Source organism: Osmia lignaria, chromosome 6 (genome assembly GCF_051020975.1).
Source record: "Osmia lignaria lignaria isolate PbOS001 chromosome 6, iyOsmLign1, whole genome shotgun sequence".
In the NCBI taxonomy this organism is placed as follows: domain Eukaryota; kingdom Metazoa; phylum Arthropoda; class Insecta; order Hymenoptera; family Megachilidae; genus Osmia; species Osmia lignaria.
This window is the reverse complement of record NC_135037.1, coordinates 2,278,519-2,306,141: the sequence shown is the minus strand read 5'-3', so window position 1 is coordinate 2,306,141 and position 27,623 is coordinate 2,278,519. Positions and strand designations below refer to the sequence as shown.

Sequence of the window (27,623 nt, the reverse complement as noted above, 5' to 3'; positions counted from 1 at the left end):
CCGGCTTTTATTGGTACACGAGCCAACCAGCTAGCCAGCCAGGCCAGCCGCGTTGGCTCACCTACGACCGGCAACAGTTAATCAATGCTTTTATGAGCATTCGCTTGCCGGCTACAGCGTCATTGCAGCCGCGACTGCTCGAACCATCCAACTACCACCCACACGCCCCCCTCTCGTGTCCTCCGCATCTTTGCCACCCTGGTTATCTCAGCTTTTGATTATAAAGAGTTAAAATATTTTCTGTTCCTTTCCTTCCGTTAAAACAATAGGTGGAAAGGAACAGAGCAGTCGGGGGTTGATTTCCCTCGGTGTCGCTGTACCTCGAACCCGCGTAATAATCTCGGCCGACGTTATTATCGCTTTAATCGCGAGGATTATTTCGCTTTCGCGTCAAATCTCCGGCCCGTCCTCTCGGTTTTGGTTTCGGTTTCGCCCTCGCTCTCCTCCCGCTGCAAACCGTCCGGTCCGCGTAATTTCTGACCGCAGGCTGAAAATTCCACGTAAGCCAGTGGTTCTCGCCGTTGATCTGTCAGTTTACTACCAACCGTAGCTCGAATTTTCCATTTCCAACGAGAACCACTGAGTTCCAAACGAAACTTATGACTAAACATGATGTCTTTAAAAAATTGGTTGTTCAACGAAAGCAAACACGATCGTTCGCGGTGAGTCAGAAAAAGTTTTGACAAGGGGACCGAAGAGGGGGGGGGGGGGGGGGGGACGGTGTAACAAAAGTGGCCGGTGGTGAATTAAAGCTGTTCGGTTGCAGCAACAGCAAGTTTGCTGCGTGGCGCGCCGCCGTAAATCAGTCGCGTCAGGAATTTTCGCGTTTCGCCGGTTTTTGCCTCGTAACGAAACACTCTATCGCATGCTTCAGCCAAATGAAGACGTTAAGAAGAGAAAAAGTAAGCACGGCTTCGCTGCGGGGAGTTACGGTCCAACCTAAAAGCCATGTCCTCTTACACGCATGAAACACCTACCAAAACTTAAGATCCTTAAGTTCCTTCCTCTCCGAGTACAAATCAATACCATCCGGCTATAAAACACGCGAATCAAATCTCGGAAATTATTTTATTTCTCTGCGATGGTTTGCAATCTCGTTTGCCGATAGGCTAACGATGCATCGTTTGATTAACCCCTGGCTGGGGGGCAAGCGGACGCCATAAAACGATCGCTTACGACACAACACGACCGTGAATTTCGGCACGACTTAATTACGAAACACCCTGTTTGACGAGCCATTTTATTTCCCACGATTAAACACAGCAGTGTTAAGTGCGACAATTCGAAAACTCTCGTACTTCGAAAGATTCATCAAGATCGAAGAGTAGGAGAGCTGGAATCGCAGCGCGAAGCAAGTGGGCTTTTTACGCGAGTGACGGCAATTTCCTGCGGTTAAAACCGAGGCTAATTGCTTCAAAAATCTGTACTAATTTGCCGGCCATTCCGGAGCGGTCGGAAAGTGAGAGGAGAGGAGAGGAGAGGATGGTGCGCGCGAGTTGTGTTGGAGCAGCGCCGACGATGGCTGGTAGTCAACAATTTACTCGTTAGCGGGCCGGCGAGTGCCGCGCCGCTCAATTAACTCGCGAATCAACGAGCGGGCCGCTTTGTCCGCTGGCTAGCTCGCGAGTATTTTTATAATTTCCACCGGGTCCCGGCTACTTCGTGACCAACAAACGCTCTCGAAGTGCTCGGAATAATGGGGATACGTTGGCGAGGTGCGGTCGAGTGGGTGAAAAAAAACACACACACACACGCGCGCATACACGCGTGGAAAAAAAAGCGCGAGGGAAATGAAAACCGACACCACGGATCGTGGCTTGTTTTCTGCCGGTGAAATTCCCCTCGACACCGGGTAAATGTCTACTTTCGAGGGCGGTTGCTGGCTCGTTTACACGGGCACATGTCAAAGGTCCTGGTTACGCGTGTACCCACGCAAACGAGCCGCGGTTTTTTGCCGCGTTATTTATTTTCTTTTCATTTCCGATCCCGTTCCGGCTGAAAACATTGCTCGCGATCCGGCGCCAGTTGGTTTGGCCACAGCTGACAATGAAACTGCACCCGCTTGTAAATCGCTCCACTTTACAATTCGTGTCGCGTAAAACGTTTTGTCTCTCTTTCACATTTCACATATCGAACCTTCATTCGGTGAAGGGTTAATACCCGACAGTTTTCTTTGCCGATGATTTCACACGTTCTCCGTTTCTACAGCTTACAAGTTGTCGACAATCAAACTACCCCCTTTTAAACGTATGATGCTGTGGTGCACTTATTTATTCCCCCATCGTTATCGATGTTATTTTGCGAGAGAAGGAGAAAAAGGGGGTGCGCATAGATGAAACGAAACGGTTCGCGTTCGATGATCGGTTCGGGTCCGAGGCGAAAAATCGATGTCGGGGGCTAATCTCGAAGGTAAATCTTTCCCGCGAGCTAATCAAAAGCAAGGATCGAGAGCCCGGGGCCTGTATTTTCGGAGCCATCTGCCCGTCGGCCGCGCGGAGTTGGAATAGCCCGCTCGGACCATCGGCCTGATCGTCTCTCGTCTCTCGCTTAGGGTCGATACTTTTTTTCACGTGCTCGCTCGTATACACGAAGCATCGGTTAATCCTCTGCATAAACATTGTATTGTATTTCGTCGGGGATGCTCCCATTATATCATATTTTGTTATTAATATCTTCTGACTGGCTGGGCCCAGAAGCTGGGACGGGGCACTTTTGTCCGTCGCCGAAGGTAAGCCTGCCTAAAAAGGTACCTCTCGCCGCGCGAACCGGCACGGAACGATTCGACAGAGATGGAGGAAAACGAGAGAAAGAGAGAAAGTGAGATGGAGGGAGGTTTCTGAAAATGATCGAGGAAGAGAGAGAAAGAGAGAAAGTGGAGGCGCTCGATACCGGTTTCCTTTATCGTACAATGCCTACCGGGATTTTTATTATCCACGATCCTGGCTAGAATAGGGCCTCGTCGATTTCGCACGATACGGATGGGATACAAATATATCGCCAGTATTTCTTTATTTTTCTTTCGTAAACTGCTAATAATAATCACCTTCCGATACAGTGCAATGCAATTTGAAATAAATGAACCGCAAAGATACCGCGGATCGACCGTTTCAAACTGGTTACTGAATTGCAAAACAGATCGACTTGAGCATTACAATTATTGGCAAGTTTACAGATACGTGTAATCGGAGTTTTCATAAACAGATTTGTAAAGAACTGGTTTGAACGAGAGCGATTTTATAACAGGTCTTGCTGGAATATTGAGATTAATCCACGTTTGAAATTGAATTCGAGTGAAATCGCAACGTCGAATCCGAAATTTTTTAGCCCTGTCAATAAAAATACGGACAAAATAATCGGGAAATATTAACGACTTTCAAAAGCATCAAATTGGAACAGTGTATGCGAAAAATGAGCGATCGGCGCCACTCTTCGTGACTGTGGCAAAGGGGGATCGGCAAAAAAGGTCCAAGAAAAGAGTTCACCGAAGGCGAATCGCGGCGATAAAACCGAGCAGAAGAATGGCCGGCCGGTAGAGGGAGGTTTCGTGCGTATCATCATCATTTCCGAAATAAAATATGCGTCCCTTTCTCTCTCGGCACGTCGTTGGTTTTGAGTTGCGTGCCGATCCGCAGCGAAATCCGAAATCCGAAATCTCGCCCGGCGGCTACACGATCGCGTACCAGCTACACGCTCCGAATAGATAATTTTACGATCGTATCTAATTTTATAAATTCGCGGTACTTTGATCGTTGACCACGCGGATTCTTCGATTCGAAATCGACGGTGGAACGCGTGTCAAGCGAGGGAAAAACTGAGAATGACGTTGGCGAAGAGGCAAGGTGGATAGACGAGCAAGAACACCCGTGATAAAAAGGTAAAAAATGCGTGAACGTAGAAGAGTGGAGATAGAAGAGAGGAGGATAAAGAGAGACAAGCGACTACAAACCAGCGAGAGGAGTGTAAATAATACTAAGGCTGATTGTGGGCGTGGCTGACAGAACTCTAAAAACCTTCGACTATATATCAAAAGGTTTACTGCCCTCGGATGATGCTCGTGTTCGTGGCGACCCTGGTAGAACAAATACTGGACCGCCACGCCGTTTCGCGAGCGGAGACGCGTGCTAGCTGAACAGCATGCCTGTGCAAGCTTCGAAAAGGCAAACTAAACGTCTCGAAAGCGTTATCCGTCGTTAAAACCCCGAGTCGTTAGAACGATCGCTCGTATCTTATACTTGTCCACCCTCTTCCTCCATTCATCGTCGCTTCTCTACGTCTCAATGCGATGGTGAGGGGGTAAGATGGGGGTGTTATACGTTTTCGAAAAACAAAAAAAAAACGTCACACGATTACAAACTGAAAGAATACCTTTATCGTCGCTGGAATATGAAGAAACAGCGTGGAGAAGTTGAAGAGACGGTTAAACGCAGAAGAGTAAAACGGACGAGCGCGAGACAGCGGCGTACGTCTCAATACGCGCGGCGAGCGATTAAGAAGAATGGGTGTGGTGAAAGAGGAAAGCGAGGAAAGAAGAAGAGCGAGCCGAAGGAGGAGCGAGAAGAGGTTGTACGCGTATACCCATGGCATCCACATCCACTCTCTTCTCGGTTCTTTGCAGACTGGACGCAAGGGAGCTACCTCGATGGCTGCCCGCCTGCCTGTCTGCCTGTTTGCTTGCCTGCTCGCCTCCTGCTACGGCTTCGAGTCTCTCTCGATTACTTGAAAAACCGGATTCCACCAGCGCGAAACTCTGTTTCCCGTCTCGTGTTTACGTACTCGATACGCATCGAACTTGCGCGTGCACGTGTACGTGTACGAGAACCCCGGTTAACCTTTCTTTTAGGCCACCATTTCTTACGCGTGTAGATGAACTTTCACCCGGCCCGACAATGGTTTTGTCTCGAAGAAAACCGTAGAGCAGCGAAGAAAGCGGGCTGACGTGGAAGGGTACTTAAAGGGCCGCGATGTCATCGGCCGTAGCCGGAGGGTCGGTGTTCGAGGGTTAAATCCAAGGGTTTTGAGGGAGTCGGTGTCGAGGGTAAACATATACATATCTAAGCGCAAATAACGCGCGTTACCAGAGAGCCGTGGTTGAGAGTTGAATTTCTTCGTCGTTTGGTAAGAACAATGACGGCCACACGGGGGATGGGAACAAAGGGCAAATTTTCCGAATAATTTCACGATGCCTGCTCTCTCTTCTTTCGGTGGTCATTCGAGCAAAGAAGACCGTTTCTCGGTCTTTGCGGTCATCACCGCGAGCAACGGGTCGAAGGAAAAGCTACAAAGGGATCGGTTTATCCTCGGGGGTAAAAGATCCAAGAGAGAATATTTCGAGTGGATCGGTGGCTAGGGAAGTTTTTTCATCCAGCTGAAATCGGTGATCGCGACGCATAACAAATTCCACCTGTGCGGACAGCTCGACTCAACTCGCCTCCTTCCATTCGTCTGTCCGTCGAGCGTTGCAGACGTGGAACGTCGGAACGTCGGGACGGACGTGACGAGGCCGTGGCGGAGAGATACACTCTGGGCACACTCATTTAGCCCGGCAATTTATTCTCGCGTTTTGTAATTAACACCAGAAAAGAAGTAGCACGGTCGTCCTTCTCCTACGGGCACGAGACGCGCGGCACGAGGGCGGAGGTGACTACTCCTCCGCTGGCTCGCTCGCTGACTGGCTGACCCTCCTCCTTCTTCCCTTTTTCCCTTGCATTCTCTCCTCTGATTTCGCTTCGCCAACAACTTCGTCGTTATTAACCCTTTGCACTTGTAATAGCTCGAACCCGGTATATCAGCCGGCTTGAAATAAGTTTTCTTCACTTGCTCTTCGTATAGAATACGAAAGGGAAATGTACACACAACTTGGAATCATATGATTTTTTGAAAATAAGTAACGCGCATTTGTGTAAAGGGTTAAACGACCGAGAGAGTCCTGAAGAGAAAGAGAATGCGCTCGGTCAGAAGGGTTCGGGAGGACCAAGGGGGAGAGAAGAAGTTGAAGGAGAAGGGAGAGGGGAGAAAAGGTGGAGGAGGATGATGGAGGCCTCTCCTCCGCATGCCACTGCAGTCAGGCCAGACAGAAAGCGGTCTGTATAATTATGGGTTGTCACCTCATCAGCCAAGAGAGGGGCAAGGAGGTGGCAGTATTCGTCCGCGCGCGGATGCAAGGGTGGGAAGTTATAGGAGCGCGGTCTTTAGCTCAAATTGCGTTTTATCGTCTCTCGCGTTCGGCTCTGCTCTCGTCGTCGCTGTTTCTCTATTCAGTTTTTTCCTAGTTCGATTTTCTAGGCTGAACGAGTCCCCGGGGCTCGCTCTGACCTGCTCGAAACGTCTTCATCGGTCGTCGCGTTACGACGCCGAGAGTATCGCGACCGGCAAATAGCCGTTGTCGAGGTTATAAAATCGGGGAACGTGCGTTTTAAGCATCGTCGGTGATCGGAACGTGCCACACAGTTCTCGCTTCCCTTCGTCCAGGACCCTCTCTCTGCTTCTCCCTCGTCTCCTCTCTTTCTGCTGTTCGTACACACGTAGCAATCTACGAAAGGGCACATACACAACGGACAGGGGGAAGAAAAAGAGAAAAGAAGTGGAAGGGTACACTGCGCGAGAAGGTACTGAGGCTAAGTGGAGAGTTTAGAGGGATTTCATTAAATCATATGGATTGGGGATAATGTATGTTATTGAGCGGAGCGTTCAAATCGCGCTCTATAAGTTGTAATAAGTCCAATTTTAGGGCCGGTCATGGGCCGGGTCCCACAGTGGTTGTCAAACGATCGAGCCGGTGTTTTCATTCGCGTTGCCGGACCAGCTAACACTGTCCGAGATCGACAGTCACTGTCTAGCAAACCCGCCACTTACTCGTCAAACGGCCAGCCGGTCCGCCGAAATCACTGCCATTTAGATAATTTGTAATGAATAGGCACCGCTCATTTTCTACCCCTTCCTCTCCTATTCCCTACTCTCCTCGGCCCCGCTGCTCCACTCTCTCCTCCTCTCGTCCGTTGCACCGTCGCTGCCTCGCCAACCATCCATCCCGATCCAGCGGTCTCGCAATAGCATCATCTTCCACGTCGTCTTTGCATGACTGGAATCCGAAAATGGTACCACGGGTCTGTCGATAATCGTCGAACCGTGCTCTTGCCACGGACGTTAACGCAACTTTGTTGCTCCTCTCCTTCGGGGTGAAGTTTGATCCGCTCGTGACGTTCGGCCATGACGTGACCAAGATGTATCGCAGTTTCGGTAACCTCGAAAACCCAGCAGCAGCATCTACCTCTCGGTGGTAGCTAAACTATCCGTTTCTGATTTCAGACGTGCCGAGGATGGAGAAGTCGCCGTTACTCGCGAACGGCTACAATCACCCGCCCACGCATCTCAGCCACATGCAATTCATGCAACTGGGTGGACACCCAGGTGCCGGACACACCGCCATCCTGTCGCCGGCTAGTCTACCGCATCACCTGCAGGCTCAGGCACAGGCGCGAGCCGAACAGGGCTTGAAAGCTAACCCGAATATGTCGAACATGGAGGCTTTCGCGAGGTAAGTTTGATAAACTTTTGTTTCATTTACGCGAGCATCGTCCTCGGAGATGGATCGGTCGGTTCGAAGTAGCGGCGCAGTCTTGCGTCCCGGGGTGGTCGCAACGAAGGGCCGGCGAGGCCAAAAGAATACAACTTTAAGAGGATTTGAAGAGACGGCGAAGCCGTGGAAATCCGAGGGGTCTCGACACTGCTTGATCTTTCCTTCCCTCTTCCACCTCTGTCTTCGCGGCCAACTTTACCGGCTCCGTTCCAAGTCCGTTTCCTTGGCCACCTCGCCTACCTTCCAGCTCGCTTACTCGTCTCCGGTTACTCGCGCGACCTCCACGGATTCACCCTTTTTCCGCTTTCTCGATGAACGCGCGCCCTTAGGCTGTTGGCCAACTCTTTGATCGTCTTATTCCGCGAAATCGCTTAATATCGCATATATATTGTAGAATACGTTCCGCAACGAGGGCTGATTTTCCGTTGAAGCGGCAAATCCTCGACGCGTTGCGGTTTCCAGACGTATATCGTAGATTACGGCAGGCAGTTTCGTCGTTGGTGCGAAACACACGGAAAGACGGGCCAATTGGGTTGGAGGAACTGTATCGAAGGCGAATCCTGCTGCTCTGGGGAGAGAGTAGTCTCTAGGCTAATCCTGGCATTTGTTAACGCGTTTCTAATAGATGCTGTTAGTGGTGCGCCCTCGTTCTCTCCTTCTCTCTGTTTCTCGGGAAACCAGGGGGGCTTTCGAGGATACGAAGACTCGCCTTAATTTTCGATTACATCAAGCAGCCGTAATTAGCCTTCTCCTATTCGTCGTCGGATTTAGCCAGCTTTCTTGTCTTATTCCTTCCTCGTGGATTCACGGGAATCTTTCGCAGACGTAGCTGGAAAATTGTAGAAGAAGAAGAGCGTAGATTTGGTCGTGGATTCTTTAGCGAGCAAAGCAAAGGGTCGGTGGCGAGTAGACCGTGTCCTTTCGGGTCTACTCGTATAATGACGCGACGAAGGCGGCGCCGCACGTTTCGCATTATGATTTCACCGCTTTGCTTTTAATTAAAATGCAAATCTATCGTGGCAGACGAGCGAGAGAGATCGGGAGGTAAGACGGATTACGTCTGGGGGCGGCACGACAAACACCGGAATATGATTAATTCAACGCAACCCCATCCTGGCCACACCACCGTCACCGCCGTCGCCACTGTTGCCCTATTGCCACCCTCGGATTCAGGCTTCAGACCGTGTTCCTTCCAGCTCCACCGATTTACTCGAATCCTTCCTTCCCTTTCCCAATCGTTCGATATCCTGTTTCGTTTCCTTTTTTTCTCTCCTTTTTTTCGACGATCGATACGACGAGTAAATTAGCCGAGCTAAGGGAACCAACGACGTCTTTTTTAATCAGCAACGACTTCAAAGCACGTTCGTTTTCGGGCACGGGACAGTCGCGATCCGAATCAAAGGACAAACGAAAGACGAGACGGAACGAGACGAGGACTCTTAATCAACTGTGCGGATCCACTTTCCTCGAGGATATCCCGTGGCAGGCTTATAATTAACCGATTCGCTTATCAACCCGCGTATTTCCTTCTTACCGTTACTTCTTCTCTTGCTTTCTCTTACCCTACTTTTAACGCGCACCCTTACCCTTACCCTTACCCTTACCGTGCTTTATTCGCTTTTCTTTCTCGCGACCAAAGGCGACGCTTCGGACCCCCTTCGTCTTCGTTTCACCTCGTTGTATCTCAAGTGTCGTATTTTTTTTTGTGATCCACAGGTCCGGGACGGTTTGGGAAAACTGCCGAGCTGCCTACGAGGATATTGTGAAACATCTCGAAAGGTAGGATCGAATTGATACGTCCAGTCTGTTCGAAATAAACGCAATCGTTAATCGTTTCTGTTTTTCTCTGTACGATGCCCGCGTTTATTTCCAACAGACTGTGTAATTTAAAAGGGAGGATGAAACTATCGTCGATCGATTGTCGATCGTTTTCGCGGAGAAAAAAGCCGGCTTCCGCGGTCGGACGCGGGAAAACGTAACCTCGGAATCGGCTGGTGGAAGCGCGCCGCTTCCGATAAATCAGCATTAACCGTCGGCATCGAGTTTCCGGTCGCGCGACAGGTTGAGTCCAGGCGTGACGCTGTAATGCCCGCATGATTTGTACGGTGCGAGCTCGCACCCTCCTTCCCGCCCTCCTCAAATCCATCCACCGTCCAGAGCCCGGTCCCGTCACCGATACGACACCAACGTCGACCACCAACTACCAACCCACCCTCGACCCACCATCAGCCACCGTCATCCGCCACCGAGGTTTCCCCGTGATCCTAACCACTTGTCACTTCACGGCACGCAGATCATCGTCGCGACGTGCCCGTCCATCATTCGGGGATTAAATCATTCGACTGGCTGTAGGAAATACTCGTGGTGGCTGCCGCGCCGCCAACGAGCCTCCTTCCTTTTCCATCAAGTATACATTACGATGATGGTTGGGTATCGTAAAATCATGAAAAAATTGGCAAGAGATTCGCGATCAAGGTCGAGGTGCGAACCCTCAGGGTAGAACTGTTAACACCGGGGGGGCGAGTATCGACACTTGACCGGCCGTTCGAAATGTAATTTCCAATTCAAAGGCAATGACCATTGGCTCTCGCTTCGGCCTGCGATTTTCCCTCTCGCGAAGTCACCCTCTCGGTCCGTCTCGTTCTATTTGCTTTAGCGGGCTGCCGGTCGAGTCTACTTCGTCAACCGGACAAACGCGTATTGTGATTTCAGCCTTTGACTGGTAGCCGTTCGATGGATATCGTAGGGGGTGGCAAATGGTCGTGGAGCCGTGCCGAGCGATACAGAGTCCGCGTTAGAGGGGGCTGAATTGCCGCGGCACGGAGGCTGGAAGGGACGGACGAGCGAGCACCGTGAATATTCATGCCGAGAACCCTAGACGAATTCGGACTTGTTGCGACTGACACTGATGTAAACCTTTGTTTATCCTGCGTGCACCGTAACCCCTCGACCATCATCCCTCTGCCTTCGATCCCCTCTCTCCCTCCTCTTTGCTCGACGCTCGAGTATTTAACTGCGAGTTAAATTCTGATTAATCGTCGTTGCCGGGGTTATTAATTGTTTGTCCTTTTGATTTTACAAGCTCACGGAGCTCACGCCTCCCGAAATCTCGTTCTCCCTGTCAGGATCCTGCGACTTCCACCCTCCCGGCCCCTGTTTTCCAACTGCCGTTCGTTTCTCTCTTTCCGTCTTCTTTCGGAGCCGATCCTCTCGCGCTCCGTTTCCGTTCTAATCCCGATGATTTGTTGCCGTTAATCCCTCCCGTGACATTCTCGATCCGGAATTCCACCGCGAAAGTTACTCGGCTCGTTTGTCTTTCCACCGGTTCGACCGATTAAATCTCGCGAGTCAGATACCGTGGTCCTCGAAAAAACCGGACGGAACTGGTAACTCGGGGATTTCCGGATCACTGTTTTCCAAGCTGGTCTTCCAGCGGTAAATAGAGTTTCTATGGTGGTTGAATTTCGGAATCGCGGAAACGACGGATCCGTCCACCCTCGACGGCTCCACGAGCAAGCTAAGTAATATTAATGGTCTGTCCCGGTTCCCAGAACGGACGGTATCAATGCGCTAATGTCGGCTTCCTGGCTTTAAAACTACCCCGTCATTCCGGGATAATTCGTGGGCGCAATTGTCGTTCGTCAGCGAACCAGCCACGCAGCTTTTCCTCGCCTCCAGGCAAACCTTATCGTTATCCTCTTGCTCGCTCAGGAGCCGACGTTACCTCTACAAATTCTTCGTCTTCCTCGCGCTCCTCCTCTCTGCCTTTTCTCATCTTTTGGCCAATTCATCCCTCTCCCTCTCCCTCTACCCCGTGCAAGACGTCATTAATTACAACGACGAGGACGACAACGTCGACGAGCTTCTATCGTCGGGGACATCTGGTGGAAAATAATATTCATAAAGTTAAGCCCCGCCGTTACGAGCGTCGTTTTCGATCCATCTTCGAGCGTGCTCTTGCCTCTTCCACCCTCGCGCCTCATCGTGTTACTTTCTTCGCGAGTAGAAGAGAACAGAAGCGTCACGAGTCGTTGTTATTATTTTCGCGTTCTTAATTTTTAATATATCTATCACGCCGATTGTTCGACACGCGAAATAAGGGAGGATCCGAAAGAAGCGATGGACCGATTGCGATACCGAAGAGAACGCGACGAAACGGTTAATTCGATTGAACGATCGTTGTCGTGATAGCAAACGTTAAGCCGACAACTATCAAGCGGGGCGCTAATTGCGTTCAAACGAACTGTCAGAGCGGCTCGACACGCGTGCACGCGCGCGCATCTAAGCCGCGTCCCGCGTGCAAATACGCGCATTACGATTAATACCGTCATACGCGTAACCACGGCTCCAGGCTTGTCAAGCTGCCGCAATCAGGGGATACGCTAATTACCGTCTCGTCCGAACGTATTTCCATTCACTCCTCGCTCGTTCGATTGCCTTTTTCTCCATCGCTTTTCATCGAAAAACCGTTTACCCGTTTAACACTTTTCAATAACGTATGAATTTTTATAAACGGCTCTTAGCTGTTTTAACGGAAACGATCTTACTTTGTCCAAAACAAATTATTCTGTTAAATATCATAGAGAACATCATAGGCACTTACTCCATCCACGCATACGCGTAAATAACAAACTGACAAGGGGAACTACCCAAGTGTTACAGTCACTTATTAATGAAACTTTGCCAGCATGTAGAGCTCGTCGAGCTGAACACGCCTATACCCCCTTTTGGGGGCAGACTGCTAATTGTTTAAAAGATATTAACAATTACAGTTAGTTACTCCTTACATTCTGAAGTATGACAAACTCACACATACAACTCGCAATCTAGAGATCCCCAGTTCAAATCCTTGGTTCCCAACATTTTTTTTTTGTAATGATAATTTGTCTCTTTTTGAATAACTATTACATAAAAATTATCATCTAAAAAAAAAAAAAAAAAAAAAAATGGGAACCAAGGATTTGAACCGAGGACCTTCAGATTGCGAGTCATGGATCTGTTCCGTGGTTAAACACATGACACGTAATCTAAAGGTCCTCGGTTCAAATCCTTGGTTCCCAACAATTTTTTTTTTTTTTAAGATAATTTTTATGTAATAGTTATTCAAAAAGAGACAAATTATCATTAAAAAAAAAAAAAAAATGTTGGGAACCAAAGATTTGAACCGTGGATCTCTAGATTGCGAGTTGTATATGTGAGTTTGTCATACATCAGAATGTAAGGAGTAACTAACTGTAATTGTTAATATCTTTTAAACAATTAGCAGTCTGCCCCCAAAAGGGGGTGTAGGCGTGTTCAGATCGACGAGCTCTACATGTTGGCAAAGTTTCATTAATAAGTGAGTGTAACACTTGGGTAGTTCTCCGTATGAGATTCGTTCAATGGGATAGCAAGGTGAAATTAATAACGATGAATAGTTCTCGGAACGAAGCGCGCATTAGTCACGCTATCTCTTTTGTCTTTCCTATAATCCATGTCAAATCGATCGACTGGCAAACATTTCTAGATATCCGTCTCCTTCGGCATTGTTATTAGACCGATCGCGTTGATGGCACGAAAAAAATCGATTTAAGCGTAGGTGGAGATGGCGAGTAATCGATTCGTATTTCAAGGATGCTCGATCAAGTCGGTTCGCGTGATAATCCCGCAGGCAAGAGGACGATCGTCTAGACGAAGATCGTTTATCGCGCGACAGCGGGATGCTTTCGAATCGACGAACGTTCCTCGAATCGGCCGGCCGCTCGTGCCAAACGTCCTGACCCGAGAAAACGGACCCTCCTAATGACTCTCTTGCGAAACGATACGACCGCGATCATCGGTTTGGGCCCGGACCTTACGAGATTCGATGTTCAAACAAATTGGTCCTGGTATTTTGCGCGAAGATCGATCGAGGGTCGATCAAAATTCTACTCACAAATTTTTATTTTCCAACAAATCTGGGTTAAAGAGAGAAGAAGATCGAAGGAGGGAACGCTCTCGTTGCATCAACGGTAAATCTCTCGCCTCGTAAACTTCGAGAGGCGAGCGTAAGTCGTCGACTCGCGACAGGGTGCCGTCTTTTAAGCTGGCGAAACAGAGTCGTCACCGTGGACGTTTATTTTATTCTCTCTCAACGAGAAATTATTTATCGGTTACGGATCGTTTCTCCTCCAGCCAAGTTACATTCAAGACACCACGATAATTAAAGCCAGCCCATTAACGACCCCACGGTTTCACTGAAAACTTTCGTCAAGCTCTCGACCATCCTTCGAAAGAGTATTTTTAGGAACGACCGGGGTTAACCTGATGCTTTCCGGGTCATTTACTCGGCGGCAAACTCGAGCCAACAGGATTATTTCGATAGTCGTCGATGAGGAAGCGAGTCGCGTCGTCTTGGAAGGGCGTGCATCAGCGACGACAAGCGACGCGGTTCGTTATTGGGACACGCGCGACGTCGAGCGGTAACGAGTATGGCCGAGTAAACTTTGCTTTGGACGCGCCACGAAACGCGCGATGATTAATTAAAAACATAATTAGTCGCGGCGTCCGCAACGCCAGGATCCACCCACCGGTCGCTAATGTACCGTGAAATTGTCAACCACCTTGTTTCCTTTGCCTCGTTCGACTTTTTTTCCCCTTTTTTCTTTCTTTCTTTCCTTTTCCACGGAGCCGATCTCATTAAGCTATCTCTTGCTTATTCTCTCGGGCCAGACTTTACTATACGCGTTTACCATCTTCGTGGGTGTATCGAACGTCGCGACTAACGAGCCTGCCGTCCAATTTGTCTCTCGTTGCTTCGTCGATATTTAAACGAGCTTTTACGCGTTGATAGATTGATTTGGATTTTTGTATTACACCTCAGCGAGCAACGGAAGAACAGAAGGTCTGGTTAATCCGAGAGAATACCGATTCTAATGGTAAAATATCTTTCTTCCCGTGGCTCCCTTCTTTGTCCTTATTTCCGCGCGGTTCACTTGCGACGGGCCAAGATATATTGTTATTAAATGGTCTCCCTTCGGCGGTGCGCGCACCGCACGCCACTATATTACGCTTCTCCATCGCTCTCTCGCACACGCACGCACGACATACAGCACGCAGGCTGGCCTTCGTACGCGTCCATTCGCTCTTCTCTTATTTACGATCCACCGGCATGCGATTCATTCCGTCTACCTACTTCCGGTCACCTTCGTTCGTCCGCACCATCATCATCTCGATCTCGAAATTCGCGGAAAGTTTGAGGAAAAAAAAAGAAGGAGAGCATCGAACGTTACGAGCGTATTCCACGAGGAGGGGAGAAAGAAGGTTGAGGAGGAGAAGTGGGAAGGTTAATTGAAAAGCAGCGGAAGGGTGTCATTAAATAAACCGAGCTCGGACGAGCGTTACCGCGGTTCCGCGGACGCTACCGTTTGCAGACCCGGTTTCGCCGCCACTTTTGGTAATGAACTAATATTTGCAGTGTCCGTACGGACGGTGCTTTCAACGCGTACACGTACGCGCGTAGCTTACCTTCCGGCCAAGCGGAACGCGTCGAAGGGTGAGACCTTTGCTATGGAGCACAAATACTCGCTCCCCTTCGCGATAGGGCTTCGAAGATTGCGCTGGAAAATTCAATCGTTTTCGTGGAAAACTAAGAAAAGAGTAGGGTTAATGTTGTCGAAGTAAGTTGGTCGTGTAGCGGCGAGTTAGCGATTCTAGGACACCGCGACGACGAGAAAAGAGAGGCGGATGACAAACGAGCAGAAACGCTCGCTCGAGGAGAGTAATCGTTTCCCAATTGAAATCCAATAGCAAACGGTATCGGTCCCGCGCCGCGTGTTTCTCGCCCCTCGAGAAGTCGACTGTCTACCCCTCATCCAGCCCGGTGACCATTGATCATCGCGCCGTAAACTGTTTCTGACGCGAATTATGCGAAAGTAGGTGGAAAAAAAGTCGCCGCCACCGGACACGAACAGTTCGAACGCGTTTCTAGCGGCGAATTTTCAGGAATTTAAATAATATCCTTTTATATTATCGGCGGCAGAGCTGAAAGTAGCAGCCCCACGCTCTCGTAGCTTCTCGGCTGGGCTATCATAAATCCAGAGCGTGTAGCGATGTGCCAGCAGGAGGACCGAGAGAAAATCTACAATTCTAAAGCTTTCCATAAAACACTCGACAAAACGCTTCGCCCGCGGTTTTCGAGTGGCCACCAGCCCATCGCATCCCTCTGCTTTTTCCGCGTCTTCCCTGCCACCGCCACGATCCCCTCGCCGCCACCACTGCCACGAATCTGTTGAAATATGTAAAACCGTGTAACCTCTTCAATTTACATAGCAACGCGTGGTCGACGCTGCTCTTCCACCCTCTCTCCGTACGCGGATGAAAAGTGGCCGATGCCTGCCTCTTATTAATTGATCGTCCGAAATCCACTTTCCTACCCCTCTTTTCGAGAAACCCTTCCGCAGTCGACTACTCTTTTTACTTCATTTTCCTGCTCGTCAACGATTTCGAAACAGCTCGGATACTAAAATACACCGTGGAAAAATGTAGTTGTAGGAGGAGGAGAAACTCTCGCAACGTTGTCTCACGTGATAGACGTCCATCATCGTTCGCGACGAAAGCCTTAATGCCGCGACACGTAAATACACGTGTGTATCGTCGTTGATACAACGATCATTCTTTTTCCCTTTTTCTCTTTTTTTTCTCTCCTCTCGTCGACGATAATTGCTGTCGTTCGGTTCGTTTTCCTTCCTCCTTCGTTCAGCCTCGTTCAGCTTGGTTCGCTCGCACGACTATGGCGTACTCGTGATCCAGGAGGACGGCACGATATGCCGTTGCCACTGGTATTTCGAAACTCGCTGAACAAACAAGCGCCGATAAAAGTACCGCGGTATATAGTACATCTGGAAGTAGGGACCATCAGTCACGGCGCATCTGCGAACCACTTTCCTTCGCGCCTCTCCGCCCGCCACCCTCTCTGCCGTATTCCCTTTCTTTCTTTATTTTTCTCTCTGTCCTTTGCTCGCCAGCCCCTTCGTGAACGAGTGCAACGGGTGTCCCGAAACTTCTCCTATCCACCCACCGTTGCCCGCTAAAAACCATTTGTCATCGACGGCGTAAATATGTTCTCGAGCGAAACGTGCGTTCGACTTTTTTCTCCTCTCGCCCACGGTGCCTCGGATTCGTTCACGGAAACTCCGCTCCGCCAGCATCGATTGCGTGTTCGATAATCCACACGCTCGTCCATCCGCTTTGAAAGAGGAAATCGTACGCTCCGCGCGCGAATCTTTGCCAGCGATTATGGATTTACACGCTCGATTATGTAGGGACACTCGACGCTTAGACATTTTCAACGATTTCACGATGTAATTTTTCGAGAAAACAACTGGCGCCTCAACCGTTTGGCTATTTCGAATTTTCTAAGAGAAATCTTTTCTAAATTACCTATCACTGATATATAGATTATAGAAAATTCTTTAAGTATTCGGGGTCGACAGCAGGTCGTGGTAACATTATTAAATCTGTTAGTTGTATTGGTCGTTTGAGAGAAGCAAGCGAGCGAGTGTGGGCAAGATCGTGGTAGGCGAAGTTTATCTTTATTTCGACGGCGCGGCGGGAAGGTACGCGTGTTCGTCGGGGGAGTAGCTTAAAAAGTTGGTCTAATAAAACTCCGGGCCATTTGTCAAGGGGGTTGTATCGCGGTCCCGAAGGCCGTTGCGAAATGTATGTAAAACACATCTCGGTCGGTTCGCGGAGTCGTAACCGTGCTCGTCTCTGATGGGCCAACATCTAAAATAATAAAAGTTGCCTCCGTCATTTGTCAACGCTTCCTCTAAGGAGCGACTACTTCCAACGCCACCTCGTAATTTCGCGATGTCGCAGCTGCTACCCCTCCCCCACACCCTTCGAAGCAACTTCTGCTTCCTTTCCTCGCCATTTTCTCCCTTCTTCGTGGATGTTACGCGATCACGAGCCTCCTTAATTTTGCCGTGTCGCCTTCTTTCTTCCATCCGAAATGCGATTTCTGCCCCACCGTCACGCGTGGAATAAGAATTCGAGCTTAAGCTGACTGTCGACGCGATAAAATTCCTATTACCGTTTCGATTTCACTGACACTGTCAAAGATCACTCTTTCAAATAGAATCTGAAAGTGCGTGTAGTAGATTTCCGTCCGAGCGGGAAATAAACAGACAGGATATAAGTTGCTCGTTTCGAGTCAAAACGTGTTTCAATCCTTTGTCGGAGAAACACGCGTTTCAAGATGAAATAATAAATAAAAGTATCACTTCAGTGAACGTGGCCCGGTCGATAATCTACGACAACGAATGTGCCAGACGACTTTTATGAAACGGAAGGGCCATTTCTTGTACGCAGTCGAGAAATAAAATCCTGTAACCCTTCCGAAAGGGCGGACGATGAGGAAAGCAGGAGGCGGCAGGATAAAACCTTAAATACGACCGCTGAACACCAGGGGCCAACAATAAAATTCTCGTAAACCATTCGTTGGCTGAAATAATGCACCTGCTTGACCGTTACTCGGTCGGTTTTAACGCGATTTATATCTTTTCCGCGAATCGCGGCGAAATTTCACGTTTTCAAGTTAAGGCAAAACTTGATCGTGACTATCGCGAGAAAGAGGGAAAGCTGGGTTTCCGGGTGGAAAGTTCCGGCATTGAAAGAATGATCGAGCACCCCGTTGCGTTGGCGGGATAAGCGGCCGCGTATACTCGGTTATTCCGGTTTATTTTCAAGTAACCCTTCACATTGCGCTAATGTATTTCTTTCAGACCGCTATTCATCGCGTCGACATTTCAATCCGGTCCATTCAACGTCCTACACCTTCTCCCCGTTTCGCTTGAAACACTCAACCGATCGATCTAACCACCGCCTCCTATCGTGAATTTTCACACGACTTAATCCGCTACCCCCTACCCTCTCGGTGACTCGCGCTTTTCTTTTCCTTCTTCTTTCATTCTCTCATTTATTCTGTCGATGGATATTGCACCCGAATGACTGCAAATAATTTTGTAATAATAATTGTAAAGCTGCCGCGCGCCATCGATCTTGCTTAAAAATGCGTCCCTTTGTGAAGTAATGAGGAATCGAAGGGAAGTCGATCGACTATTAGCTACTTTTTATACGATCGTCGTCGAAAAGGACGATGCAAAGGGGTTGACGCGCATTCCGGCTCAACTTGATGGCTACAGGTCGCCGACAAAGGGACACAGGTTGCCCGTTTGAACTCGGAGGATCGCTAAATATTTCATTTCGTATCCCTCGAAACGTTTAATCTCGGCTCAGGTGCGCGTCGCGTTGCACGCGCCCGTTTGTGCACCGTCACACCGCATATCCTGTCGAAGGGGGTGGACAATAATGGATACGTTAAGTAATTTCAAGAATGTTTTCTTCTTAATCAGTACGATCGGATCGCTCGTTTCTTTATTCTTTTTTCTTTTTTTCATGTTCGACAAACGGTAAAAGCGAAACTGACATGTGGTTACAGGGGGTGGTACATGTACCTTTGTGGTTGGAGGATCCGGCAAGTTTCATTATCGGACTGTGCGCTAGCTTTCGCCCTCCCCAATGCCATCTTCGTTTACATTTATGATTTAATATGATCGTCCATTGTTGCGCGCCCCTTTGATTCCGCACCCGTTCCTCGCCCCTCTCCCTCGACAAATATCCTTCTCTCCGTTCCTGTTACGTGTGTAATTCGAACGCGCCTTTTATGCTTCCCTTTCTTCGCCGAAGAAGGTAAAAGATACTCCCAATTTCCCGCGATTACCGGTCCCCGATAATATAAACACAACAATGGTCGAAACGATGAAGAGAATGTGTTAACTGAAAATCATTGGAACGGCGATAAAGCGTGGTTGAAGGAATGATAGAAAACGAGCGAACGAACGAAAAGAGGCGGAGAAGGGTAACCGTGCGCGGAATATTAAATTCTCTCCGAATTCGAGGAACTTTTCAAGGAAGCATTATGGCTCGGCTATCTGGATGATGTAGCACCGAACTTGGGAAGACTCTACCGAGTCAAACCCAGCTTCTCTTACCGTTGTACCTTCCCCTACCCTTATTCTAGATTTCTCCGTCTTTCTCGCACCATCCGACAACCCCCTTCTTGTCTCTCTGTTTTCCTCTCTTTCTAGGCATAGCTTCCAGGGTAGCAATCTTTTATTATTAGCGCAGGCTTTACCAGACAATGAAACGAAAGGAACGGAATATGATATTGTAGTACAGAGGCTCGGCGGAAAGGGAAGCTATTGTCGGTCTCTTTGAATTTTAAAGTCAACGATCGATACGGCTCGGGGGATGCGCCTTTAGCCATATAAACCGCTCCGCTCACCCCCCTCAACTCAACTACAGCCCTCTTTTCTCCGCGCTCTGCTTCTCTTCCATCCCTGTTTCGCGGCTCTCTCACCCTCACCACCCCCTTTGGCGTTTATTTGGGATCGCGAGCCGGATTCTCGAATCGAGAGATGATCCTCTTCGAGATTTTCTATTCGCGCTGGTGCGCATAATGCTAACTTAAATCTAGATTCAGATGGATAAATTTATTTAACGGACTGGTGTCTTCCTTCGAAGAGGAGAAATCATCCCCTGTAGCAGGAATTGGAATCGGGAAGAGCCGTCACCGAAATTGTCGGGCGTTAATGATAAATTGCGCCCTCGGCCCCAGACGATACAGAGGCCGTCCACACGAGTGCCGTACGCGGCCGGGGAATCAAATTGCAATTTGTTATTTGTAATTCCGAGTGTCGCTTAATATACTCTCTCCCGCGTTCCTGGCCACCCTTTCCCTGGATCGAGACGGGAAAACGGCAGCCCCCGAAAAGGGTTAGAAATTAAGCGAGACTTGATGAGAAAGCGCCAAGGTGAACGCTGGCTAAACGCTTCGGCGAAACTACGCGCTTGAAAACGTACGCTCCAGCCTCGGTGTCTCGCGTAATTAAGCGCGACACCCTTTATTTTTGCGCCAACGTCAGCGACGTAATTGTTTTTCGAGACGGAATCTCTCTCTCTTATATCCGATACATTTTGCTTGAAACGCTTGAATGGTTAAACAGAATAATGCATTTGGCGAACCGCGATTCTAATAAAACGCGAAAAGAGCTTGCGACGCGTAGAGCGCGAACTGGTGAGCAGAGATACAGCATAGAGGGGATGGGAGACGCTCGGTGGCTGAGTAGGCAAATATTCGATTTTGTCTATTCAATTTTCCAGAAAAATAGTGCGTCGTTCCCCTGCGCCGAGCATATTATCGCGGATGTTGCGTCGCGACAGAAGGAGAAGGCAACGGAACGAAGGAAAAGAATAAGTTCGATCAGTCAGAGGGTGGCAGTTACCGTTTCGGTTATGGCTTTCGGAAGCGTCGTCGAATCCTATTCTTGCGCAAACCCGATAAGCGGCCTTTTACGCGTTACGTATTTTCGCACACGCGTCGCACAGTGGAGGCAGAAATAGGGGTGGCGAGGCGAGGCAAACGTTTCGCTCTATCGTGGACCAGCAGATTTCACCAGCCAGAGATATCGATAAACGATCGCCCCGAATCGCTCGTATTTCCTTCTTCTTCGAATCGTTTGCAACCGCCTTTCGAAAGATTCCGTTCTCAGAAAGCTTCTTCTTCCGTTTTTCCCGCGACAACGTTTCCATTTTGCTAAGCCGTCTGACTTAAGGGTTGAAGAGAGGAAAAGATAGACGAGGTACCCTGTTTTGCTTTTGTACATACATACCCTCGATTGAACTTTTTTTTATTTTTCTCTTTGGGCATATTTTTCTTCGATCTACTCTGGAAGCTAAGGGGTGGCCAAGGGAACGATGGGTCGAGGGTTTTACGAAAAGGGGATCCGTCAGTTTATTTGCGTATTGCCTGCCGGCTGAGCATCGAGCCGTAGACTTATCGCTCGTCGAACCTCGCCCGAACTCTCCTTTTTCGTCCAACTTTCTCTTCTGTGTCTTTTGGAGTTGCTAATCTTATTTAATTTCACGAAATCATTTGGAGAACAAAATAGAGAATGGCGATGAAAGGTCGCGTAAAAATACGAAGGGGATTCGGGGTAGAAAGAGGGAAAGCATTCGGTCTGTAGCGACCCCGTGTGGAATCGGTCCATTTCAAACCGCGATAAGCTCTCTCTCCTCTTTCTCTTTTTACTCAGGTTAGGGTGGAGATCTCCCCGAGCGACCATCGATGGCCCTTAATCGAGCGATCCGTCGCGAAAGTGATTTTTATTTTCCACGAATCTTGATTTATACGCGCTGGCTTATTCGGTTCTGTTCGAAAAGAGAAAAAGCGGTGCAGTTTCACGCGTGTACCAGGACGAGGAGATGGAGGCGGCTGCGGTTGCCCTTACGAGGGGTTACCCTACGCGTTATCTCTCCGTTACGCGTTGGCAGGCATATGGCTGGCCAGGCTGAAAGGAGAGGTGAAAGGGGAGCGGCTCATAATTTTCAGATTTATGTACAAATGTTTCTGGCGAACCGGGCGAGCGGTCGCTTCTCTCGTGGGGAAGATATCTATCGTAAAGTTTCGCGGAATTGAAAAATGCTTTCGAGGCTTTCTCGGGGCCGAGCGTGCGCCTACGAGGTGGGGTGAACGTCACCCACCAAACGGGGATGACGTATCGTACACGAACGCGATCCAACCAGCCACGCAGACCGCCTATCTTTTTCCGGGATAAATGATTTCGCTAACGCGACCCTTGCTTCTGCTTGTCTCCTACCCTTTGCAAATCGCTTGTTTAACTTTACCGACATTGACCTCGTTTGCGATTTTTCTCGAACAATGTGATCGCCGACAATGGTTATATTAATAACTAAAATTGTTTAAAATTCATCGTTTCGATGTGGACTCGCGTATCCGTATTCATCGAAACAAAAAATCGTAAAATTATAAAAGCAAACGAACTCGGTAAAGCAGCTAAATAAGATGTACTTTCGAGAGAACCTTTTTTCGCTATTTTTATGCCCCCAGTCCCCTTTGAATCCGTAGCCACATGTTACGACACACATCCAATGTGTTCAACGGTGGATTAACGAGCGTAGGAGCAAAAGCGTCGGTAGAAAAAGAGTCGCAAGAAGAAGGCTCCATTGGTAGTCAGACAAGCAAGGAGTCAGAATGGCGGGAGGACTAAAAAGCGCTTAGACCTGTATAAACAAACAATTATTCGTCGCAACGAGTCGTTTACACCTCGTTTCTTTAAAACTTCCTCTCGTTTTTTTTTCTCCATCCTCCATCCATGTGATTGTTTTTCGAAAGACGAATGAAATCAAGTTCGAGCTGTCGTTCGTCTAAACGGTCGATTATCTGACTGGTCGATCGGCATTGTCTTCTCCCGCCAGCCCCGGAAGCTATTCGGATGCGAAACGGACAAGCAACAGAGAGAATCAGGATGATAGCGTAATCTAAAGGGAGCAGAGAGAGCGAGAAAACAATTTAGCTCGATCAACGTTTCTAGACGAAATCACGGGCGTCGTCTAATTAAACCGCTGTCCTGCGCGGATATAAAGTCGGAGGTTATCACCGGGCGCACGGTATCTGATCCCCGGGCCCCGCTTAATCCAACCGGAGCGTTTCGAAGCAGCGAGTTACGCACACGGGCGTGTACGCGTGTACATGGAAGGAATAGAAACTCGGGTAGTCTCATTTCCTGTCTGCGGGGGTCCCGCAGGGGATACATAATTAGCTGGTTCGGCTACGTTCGTTGGAACGTCGACAGGGGCGAGGAGAGAACCTTAAGGAGACCTTTCGTCGAGCAGTATCGTTCTGTAAACTCTCTCCTTCTTGTATTTTATTCACTGCTCGAAGAAATGATCCAGAAACCTAACAGAGGAGTATAAAAAATATTGAAAGAAGAAAAGGCATAAATCCGTTGGACACGGGGTGTAGTACAACTTCGTTTCGCTTCTTCCCTCTTGTAATTCCCTTGAACGAACAACACGGTTTCGACTCCCTCTCGCAGTTCCCCCGATGAACTTGACCGCGAGCGTATTAAATCCCGCTGCAAGACGTACAACGAGAAATTAATCTCAATCGTCGTCGGGCCGAGGCACCCGTCATTTATCACGACTCGTTACTCCCGTTGGAATCCACGGATTTGATATAAAGTTACTACGCGCGCCCGATTGTGTCGTCGCTGCTGTTCGGATCTATTAGTCAAGGGGTCGAAATGGAAGAAGAAAGCTGCTGCTGGCTGGCAACGGGCCGGGAGAAGAATCGTGAGAGGATAGGGGATGGGAGGATTGGAAACGGAGATAAAAGGGAGTGAGAGAAGAGCGCGAGGTTGATTCAGGAAGCCATGGGTGGGCTTTGTCGAGGATTCGCGTACGGGATATCATTGTCACGAGTAACTGGAAAGATCTTCGCCCCCTTGCCCTGATGACAATGGAGTCGCGTAAACGTGGCAATTAACGTGCTACCGAGCGGACTGGGAGGAATGGTATCAAATCTGCATAAGTATGGGAGCCCGGTGTTTAACGAGCTTCGCGAAAGCAACGCGACTTTGGCTTTGTAATTTAATCGCGCCGTGTCGAACGACGTTCGTCCCCTCTGATGACATTGTTTTATTCGACGACGGTGTTTTAAATTGGACACGATCGAATTAACCTCGTGTTGTTTATATAAATTGAAGAAGAAAAAATAAAAGAAGAGTGGAAGGGTGGAATTAATACCGCGAACTGGACGTCTTATTCGTCCGCATCGATTTGATCGACGAGCAGCGGAGGCTGGAATCTCAGGCATCCGCTGATTGAATCGACAAGAGAGAACTCCCTCGAGTCGGACTGGTCGCGCACCATTTGATAAATGTTGTCCGTCTGCCGATACGTCGGATAATATTTGCGAGGATCCGGCAGAAATCGAAAGGCAGGGGCGACGGGATCTCGTGTAATTCGATTCCTTCGGCCCTTTATTCCTCTCGTCCGTAGGAACGATCTCCTGACACTCGTCCGGTTCTCCATCTCGAAAGCAATTTCGTCTCTATCTTGACTTATGTTTCTCATATTTTCCCTCGCTGGTCGTTCGTTCTTTCTCAAGTCACGTGGAAAACGTAGGTTGTCTTTCGAAACAGAACTCTGGGACTTTCTCAAAGAAGCTTTCGCTGAAGAGCTGTTCTATCTTTTCGGTAACAGGATCGCTTGGGTTCGTAATTATCGACGTAACGCCGTTGGAAATAAGGAATATCCTTGCAGGACGAAGGTTCGCCGTGACACGGCACTCGTTACGATAGGAACCCCTTTCGCCTCGGATGTCAGAGGGTGGCGGAGCGTTACCAGGATCGCGAGCTTTGGATCCCGTTACCGTTACCGGCTCGTTTATTATTTCGACTCGTTCGCGACACGCTAGAAAGTCAACGTCATTTGTCGAATGGTAACACAATCGGTGCTCGAATTCCATCGGACCAGGGGTGTGTGCGTAATTAAAATTGCGACACGGAGACTGGTCGTCGGTCAATCGTCGATTCGTTAGGAGCAAGTCAAACAAACGAAAAGATAGGGAGGGGAAATTATCGACGTGCCGTAGCGTCGTTTATCGGGGAAAAAACCTGGCACCGGCATACTTTAGCCAATTTTCCTGGTCCTTTGTCCTCTTGAAATTACAACTGTGTACCTGTCATTATCGGAACGCGCGTCACGCGTCCACCGATGCTTTTGATTTTTCGACGAAAATCACCGAACGCGCCCCACACCCTTTGGCCCGGTCGCGCGCGTTCCCGCCAAAAAGGAAGCCGATGCGTTAATTAAAAACTGGACGCGGGGAAAAACTCGACCGTCGCGCGTCGATTCGTCGCGTGGCCCGTTCTCGATCCTATCACCGATGCAGCGATTTCAAATCGTATCGTGCGTAGTTTCTTCGCGTTCGAAATACGGCTGTTAATGAACTCCTGCTGTGCCGAACGCTCGTTCCTCGCCAGGGAATCCCCGTCGAGCTCGTCATTACCGAATCAAAATTAAAGGCAAAGATCTGGGGTGAGAGAGGAAGAGCATCGTCGTTCGTTTGGCTTATTAGTCGCGTAGGTACAGGAGGATACGTTAATATAGTTCAATCATGGATCGAGGATAATAACGATTCGGTTAATAACAAAAGGATCCATTCATTTTCTATTACTTCATTACTATCGCTATCGGATAGCCTGATATTTTGATATTCCTTTTGATTTAACGAAGAATTCTATTTGGCGGATGAATAGGTTGCTCGAGAGGGCAAAGAGGCTTGTCGCCGAGAAGGGAAGGTTCTCTCGCTAATTATTCGCGGCGGAAAGCCATAGGCGCGCGTAATGAAATCCATGATGTATTAACGTGGCGTAAAGGCTGTGCTCGGCGTTCTAGGTGTCTACTGACGCGAAGCCAGGTAAACGCGCGGCTAAACGCACGCGGGCGCATGCAACACGCTGAAGCTGGAACCGTGAAGACATGAAACGCGCGCGCAGCAACGTTCGCCGTAATATTCGACTAATTACAAATTTAATAACCCCGGCTCGTTGCCGGTTACGACGACGTCTAAGCGAATCGGCCCTCGCCCTCGCCCTCGCCCTCTCTCTCTCTCACACTCCGTTTTCTTCTTCTCGTTCGCGGTATACTCGTTCCTTTTCCTCAACCCTTTTCTCAAGCCCTCCCTTTCAGCCGAATGTTGCCGGGTCGCCGACGAATCTCTGCCGCGTATCCTTCTCGTCCGAATTCGCTGGCCCAAGAAGAGGCGGGTCGAGATAACCATCGACCGTCTTAATCGACTCGTATTACCAATTAAAATTTAATTATCCTCGAAATTAAGTCGTTACGATATCGGACGCGCACGACGCTTCTATTATTCGATGGCCACGACGATCGTGGACGAAACGATGGGGAAACTTCCTTCTTCTCGCCTGCTCGCATTTTCTGAATCCACACTATTCTTTAGAGCGGAAACACGGTGTAATGGATATATTTTCCGGTCGTTGTTCGGGGAAAAGAAAACGTGGAATCGAACGGGGGATGGAAAAGGGAAGAAAACGGAGAGTTCTCTCCTCCATTCCGCTTAACGCGGTCATAACTTATCGCTCGTAGACGCACGGTATTTCTCTCCGGCTCTTTGAAAGCATTTTCTCATTAAAAAATTAAGGTTCGAGGGGTCGAGATGCGAGGAAGCGGTTGGCGGGGGGTGGGACGAGGTTCTCGCGGACTCGCGCGAACCGGGAGGAGGGTGGTTTTGCGGCGAAGCGGACGGGGGAGGGTTGGTAAGTGCTCTGCGGCTCCCAGATGCGCCCAATATTATGTTTAATGATATTAACTTCTTACTTAATGGTCCGCGGTTCGATTCGAGGTGCGAAGAGGAAGACCGAGCTGGAAAAAGTATACCCGGGAGAATAATTTGCGCGAAGAGTGTAATCGGCCGGGAAAACATCCATTTCCTACTCTCTCGACGCGTTTCGTCGCCAAATAAATTCGTAAATACGCGGGTCACCTCGCGCCTGGAGTCAACGATAAAAGCGTCGACGTTTTTTCTCACTTTTCGAAGACTTTCCCATTTTCTGAGTTCTATCGGAAGAAGAGAGATAGCTGGCTTGAAACGTTGCGCGACATTCCAAAAGAAAAGAAAAAGATAAAGAAAAAGAAAAGTGAAATCGATTAACGGTGATAATCGAATGGAACGCGGTCTCAGCGAAGACCTGCACTTATCTTCCTACGCGATTCGTTCGCTCGACGACTAGAATAATTATTTAATTAATGGCCAGCGCGGCCGAGTCCACCTCCGCTCGAATCCGTTGTAATATCGACACTAAAACCGTATCTATGTGTACTTTGATGTTTACAGGCTCCGCGAGGAGAGAGGAGACGCCGAGAGGGCACTAGCATTGGACCAAAAACCCAGGGATCTGAGCTCGCACAATGGTAAGATAAATACGCGTACGCTCGTTTACCGTAATTACAGTAATCGGCCCGATAATACTAAGCGAATAACGCCGTGTGCTATTACAGCCTCGACGAGGCAACGATGCGAACGGTGCATCCTTCTTTCCCGACGACCTAACGCGCTTCTCGTGACTCGAGGTCGTCGCGGGACCATTTTTTGTTTCTTTTTACTTTGCTTTTTCTTCCCTTAAATCGTCTTCGAAAC

At 49.0% G+C, this 27,623-nt stretch overlaps 1 protein-coding gene and 1 long non-coding RNA gene across 5 annotated transcripts in view; one reads left to right on the top strand and one right to left on the bottom strand.

Annotated features, from left to right (window-relative positions):
• LOC117601698 (uncharacterized) overlaps positions 1 to 27,623 on the bottom strand; it is a 175,170-nt gene that overhangs the window by 61,816 nt on the left and 85,731 nt on the right. The gene's annotated exons all lie outside the window — the stretch shown is intronic.
• Positions 1 to 27,623, top strand: part of dac (dachshund family transcription factor) — a 128,247-nt gene that overhangs the window by 54,043 nt on the left and 46,581 nt on the right. For all 4 annotated transcript variants that reach the window (XM_076688877.1, XM_034318814.2, XM_034318815.2 and 1 more), the window contains exons 3-5: positions 7,306 to 7,534; positions 9,293 to 9,355; positions 27,321 to 27,397. In XM_076688877.1, the coding sequence (XP_076544992.1) occupies positions 7,306 to 7,534; positions 9,293 to 9,355; positions 27,321 to 27,397 (369 nt within the window). The remainder of the gene's footprint in view (positions 1 to 7,305; positions 7,535 to 9,292; positions 9,356 to 27,320; positions 27,398 to 27,623) is intronic.